The sequence below is a fragment of the Heptranchias perlo genome, chromosome 39, assembly GCF_035084215.1.
Source record: "Heptranchias perlo isolate sHepPer1 chromosome 39, sHepPer1.hap1, whole genome shotgun sequence".
Taxonomy (NCBI): domain Eukaryota; kingdom Metazoa; phylum Chordata; class Chondrichthyes; order Hexanchiformes; family Hexanchidae; genus Heptranchias; species Heptranchias perlo.
In genome coordinates, this window is record NC_090363.1 from 2,391,717 (window position 1) to 2,397,102 (window position 5,386).

The 5,386-nt window shown below is 42.8% G+C and overlaps 1 protein-coding gene across 1 annotated transcript; it reads left to right on the top strand.

Moving 5' to 3' along the window:
- Positions 1-388: 388 nt before the first annotated feature.
- On the top strand, positions 389-5,210 carry LOC137304875 (FK506-binding protein-like). The gene is made up of 3 exons (XM_067973671.1): positions 389-518; positions 1,598-1,745; positions 3,559-5,210. The coding sequence occupies exon 3, from the start codon at positions 3,681-3,683 to the stop codon at positions 4,629-4,631; it is 951 nt and encodes a 316-aa protein (XP_067829772.1). The 5' UTR covers positions 389-518; positions 1,598-1,745; positions 3,559-3,680; the 3' UTR covers positions 4,632-5,210.
- The last annotated feature ends 176 nt before the right edge of the window (positions 5,211-5,386 follow it).

A 5,386-nucleotide genomic window follows, 5' to 3' on the forward strand; every position in this document is an offset into this window, starting at 1 on the left:
TGGACGCTCCTTTTCCGTTTGCTTTTAATCTTCTTTGCCACGTCTTTATTCTCTGCTGCAGATTTGATTTTAGGAATTACCACCTTTCCGGACCAGTCAAGAGGCAGGACCAAGGAGGGAATGGAAATCCCAGCATGAAATGTGATATTGCCTTTTGCCAATGGTGAAAAGTAAGAGGGCACCTCGATGCAGCTCCAGGGGACACAGGGTGGGGGTAAGTGAACTGTTATTATCAGAACAAACTCTTGGGTGTTGGCTTCAGGTTTTCCGGGGCAGCTGAGTGGGAAGGCGAGCCACTTCATCTTTGAGCTTCTTTCTCTGCTCTGCCTCCTGATGGTTTCCTCAGGCTGCAGTTGCTAAGGGAACGGAAGGTCCGTTGCGAAGGAAGTGACGTCAGCGCGCCCAGCAGGTTGGTGAGAGGGAGCTCGCGTCTGAATTTTAAATCTTTAACTGTCGTTGCCCCGGCCCCCGGGACCGGAGATCGAGACCGGCCCTGGCCCCCGGGACCGGCCCCACGGGTGAGTTGAGAGGCTCACGGCTGCTTTAGAAGCGCTGGATGGCAGTGGCCAGAGTGGTGATAACTGGGGGAGGGGAGGGGAGGGAGGGATTGTTACTGAGGGGGAGAGGGAATTAATACTGAGGGGAAGAGGGGGATTAATACTGAGGGGAAGAGGGGGATTAATAAAGAGGGGGATTAATACTGAGGGGAAGAGGGGGATTAATAAAGAGGGGGATTAATACTGAGGGGAAGAGGGGGATTAATAAAGAGGGGGATTAATACTGAGGGGAAGAGGGGGATTAATAAAGAGGGGGATTAATACTGAGGGGAAGAGGGGGATTAATACTGAGGGGAAGAGGGGGATTAATAAAGAGGGGGATTAATACTGAGGGGAAGAGGGGGATTAATAAAGAGGGGGATTAATACTGAGGGGGATTAATACTGAGGGGAAGAGGGGGATTAATACTGAGGGGAAGAGGGGGATTAATGAAGAGGGGGATTAATACTGAGGGGAAGAGGGGGATTAATACTGAGGGGAAGAGGGGGATTAATACTGAGGGGAAGAGGGGGATTAATACTGAGGGGAAGAGGGGGATTATTATTGAGGGGAAGAGGGGGATTATTATTGAGGGGAGGGGAGGGGAGGGGGGTCATTACTGAGGGGGATTATTATTGAGGGGAGGGGAGGGGAGGGGGTCATTACTGAGGGGGATTATTATTGAGGGAGAGGAGAATTATTACTGAGGGGAGAGGGGGATTATGGGAGGGGGAAGAGGAGGATTATTTCTGTGGAGGAGGATTATTACTGAGGGGGGGTGGAAGGATTAATACCGACTGTTGGGAGGCAGGGTCCCAGATATGTTATGGCTGGATGAAATATTATTGGATGTTTAGAAGTAAGTTTCTGGGTACAGTATTACCCAATATGAAAAGCATAATTTTGTTTTATATTTTTGAGTAAATGTTGTAACCTACCATTCTTTTGAAGCAGTATGTTTTGATTATAAAGCAAAACTTTTTTCACAACATTGTGCTTAACTTTCTGACTGTACATTGCTTCAAAATGTTAAAGTTGTAATTTTTTTAAATGAACCCTAGCACAACCTCAACCCAGCCAATCCTGCTGATAAGGTATATTGGTGGATATGATATCAGGTCTATGCTTGCTCTGAAGGATACAAGGCCCTGGATATGGACTTGTATTGCAAGTGAGTGAGAACAAATCCAATCCCACATTGCTGCTTGAGTAAGTATTGATCATTTTATTCCACTTGTTTGTTGCCACCATGTGTGACATATATTAAGCTGCACTGTTTTTGATAATTAAAGCTTCTGAAATATAACTCTTTTGTTTTCAGTATTTCAATTATGTTTCAAGATTCAACGGATTTTGAAGTTGAGGGGAATAAATTTCTATTATCCAGTTGAAGGATGTCTGTAATAGGCGATAGAAAGTTTTTCCAGTTTTGACGCCCAGTGGGAGCATTGAGCGTTGCCAGGTCAGGGAAGTACGAGTTGAAGTGCCTTCTACCCTGCGCGCAACAATTTGCCTTAACTGCAACTTGTGGTTGAAGTAGGATAGTTAGGGGGCACCCATTGAGTGGCCTCATCTTGTGTCTGCTGGCCACTCGATTGTTGCCCCAGCTTTATCTCACGCTTATAATACATTACAAGTGTACTGCCCTAGATACCTCCACAGGGTGTACTGCCACCTCTCTGGCATTGCAAATTGTCCTACTGCAGCCATTGTGCTGTTTAGTAGGGTTATGCCCAAATGTTGAGGCTGTTTTTTCAACTTATGTCCTAGTATTATGTGATTACTGCAATTCTTTTCAGAGGATGTTATGCTATGAACGTGGCTGCAACATCAGGTTCACTCACTGATATTTAAATAATGTTTTGCAAAGCTCAATTGCATTACTGACCCATTAAATGACCTGTCCCTGCATTTCTGGTGAGTGGGATTATCCATGTAAACAGTAGAGGAATTTTCAGACTGTAAGCACACACTGGAGTAAGGGAAGCACTTGGGAGTACGGACGGGCTTCAGATGGCATTTGGAACTCCAATCACGACATAAATTTAGTGGTAAGAAAAAGAACTGGTACCATAAATTACCCGATGAGGTAAGACGTAGAATCACATATTGGATTGTTCGAGTCCTCTTTAAACACTGCTGCAGACCCAAGAATAACGTCCCCTAATGCATGAGGGTGGCACTTTCATTTGCTGCTCCAATAAACCTCGTGGCCTTGAGTAAAACGACTAGATTATAGGCAGTTTGAATTGTTTTGGGGCTGCCCAAACTCATTTCAGTTGAGAACGGAAAATATAGTGTTCAGCCCACTGCAATGCTCAAGTTTGTTTGCAAACTTGAGCTCAAATGAAAAATTCATCACAGGTTTTAATAGTCTGATTTATACTCATTGTGTTTTACTTACAAGAATAATTGAGAATGAAGCAAAATAACTGCTGAATAGAGTACGAAGCAAATTACAAGAATTTCAGGCAAAGACAAGGTTCCATATATCATTTTCGATTTCATATTTCTTTGTTTCAACGGAAGAAAACGTCTGTTATTTTACAAAGAATGGGAAAATTATTTTGAAGCTTCAAAGTACTGAGAATTTGAGGTTATATTTAACAAAGATTGTTAATGCGCTGCATGGTGTGGAACAAAGTCAAACAGAATAGGATGTTCCAGGTTCAATTCTTGTGATGAGTTAGCTATTGCAGCAGTGGGAATTGGTCTCCTTGGGAAATGCAAAATCGGCCGGGATTCTCTCTTTTGATTGCTGCCCAGAGACCCCGCTGAAAAGTGTGTGTGGACATCATATGTGGTGGACAGGCTGTGATGTTTCTGTGGTAAAATAGACAGCTAAATGCAGTGCTTAGACTAGCATGAAGAATGGCTACTTGGGAAAGTTACCAGAGGGCTTTTGGCACCTTTTAAAGTGTGTATCAACAGGAGTCAGCGCCATCAGGAAAAGTAGCAAAAAATGTTTTTCTTAATGCTCACATTTTAACCTTAATGGTATTTTTAAAAAATAAACTTGCAGGTGCTGTGCTTAATGACTGAGCCAATTTCTGTCTCATGACTTGGGAGCCAACACCACCTTCAGATTCATATGCACCAAGTACATTACAGTGTGATGGGAATGATTATTCAAACTGAAGGATAATGGCAGCAAGGCAATTGAGTGAGACTTTGGAGGCCACCAATGACAGTGATGGGCCAGAAGAAACAAGAAATCCAAATGCTCCAGCTAAACAATGGACAAATCCTAATCCTAATCCATTCACTTGGGCATGCCCAGATGGTTCCTTTGTGAAGAAAATCTTACAGAGGGGTAGTGGCCTAGAAAAACCCAAAGAAGGATCGAAGTGTCTTATTTGTGTAGAAATGGAACCTTCCAGCAATTTTGACGCAATGAAACATTTTCAAAATGGGATCAACCAGTCAGTTGAGATGATTCTGGGGGAAAGTGATACTCAGTTTGCAGAAATAATCGAGAAATGTGTAGAAACAATGCTTCTGGGTGAGCAGTGTGAAGTATGCCTGGCTCCAGCGTTGATGGAGATGTTGACAGACTCCAGGGAAGGATTGAGGTTTACTGTGAAACTAGAAGAGTTGACTATCCAGAAGGACTCCTGGGAAATGCCATTTGAAGAAAAGTGGGAGGCAGCCATGCACCACAAAGCCAAGGGCACCGTGCAGTTTAAAAATGGCAATCTCTTTGGGGCTGCAAGGCGTTATGCAAAATCACTCAGGCTGCTAGTGACAGTGAAATATGATGTCCCGCTTGAGAAAGGAGAGGAGTACAACAAGGTTAGAAGTACATTGTACTCAAACCTGGCTGCCTGTCAGATAAAGCAAAACCAGTTTAGAAATGTCATCCAGAACTGCTCAAAGGCACTGGAGATGGACCCTGACTCCGTGAAGTGCCTGTACCGAAGAGGTCAGGCCTATGCCTCCATTAATGAGTTTGACAAAGCCAGTGGCGATTTGAAGAGAGTGCTGCAATTGGAGCCGGGAAACTCAGCTGCTGTGCAGCAACTGAGAATTCTTAATGAACAGGTCAAAGCACAAAATGAAAAAATGGGCAAAGCAATGAGTAAGCTGTTCAGCTGAGGGTGCGTAAGCATTTGGACAAGTAATCGAATTGCAGAAATCATCTAGTTTACTTACAAAATAGCACTTGAATACAGAAAAAGCCCATGCTTTTTGGTCTAATAAGATGCATGTGTTAAAGGATGTTGCTGTATTGTACTATATCTTGCGGTTATAACTACGATAAAATTGTATCATGAGAGATCCACGCAGCTCATTCCACAACTTTGCTAATGACGATAATGGCAAATTAATTGTTAATCATTCAGATGATCCTGAATATAATGAAAACTAGCTGATCTCCTGTGACTTTGATTGTGGGTAGTCTGGTGTCTGAAGCACTGTAGTGAGTTTTAGCTGCTAACCTGAACTATCAATCATTGCTCAAGTACTCATCTGCATTAAGTGGCTTAGACAGTCACTGAGGTCAGCCAGAGTTTAATCGCTGTTTGATAAGGCAAGTTCGCATATTGCCAAGTGCTTGTAAATTCCTGGCTCCTGATTATATATGAAAAAGCATATTTTGACACTCCTGACTGCGCCACCTGATATGTACAGTGTAATCAAAACTTTTAAATAAACGGAAAATTTCCTGAGGAACTAGCGTGCACATACATAAAGTTTATCTAATAACCTATAGAGACAAATATAGATATTATTTGCCAGAATATTTCTCTTAATGGAAAGACTGAGTACAATTATTATGACTTTAAGACCTGCCGGCTTCTAAATCTCTTGACTGCTGTTACAAAGTGTACTATTTCCATGTGTGAAAA

What these genes read in the sequence shown, in the direction of transcription:
- LOC137304875 (XM_067973671.1), top strand. Translation starts at nt 3,681, where the DNA reads ATGGCAGCAAGGCAATTGAGTGAGACTTTGGAGGCCACCAATGACAGT.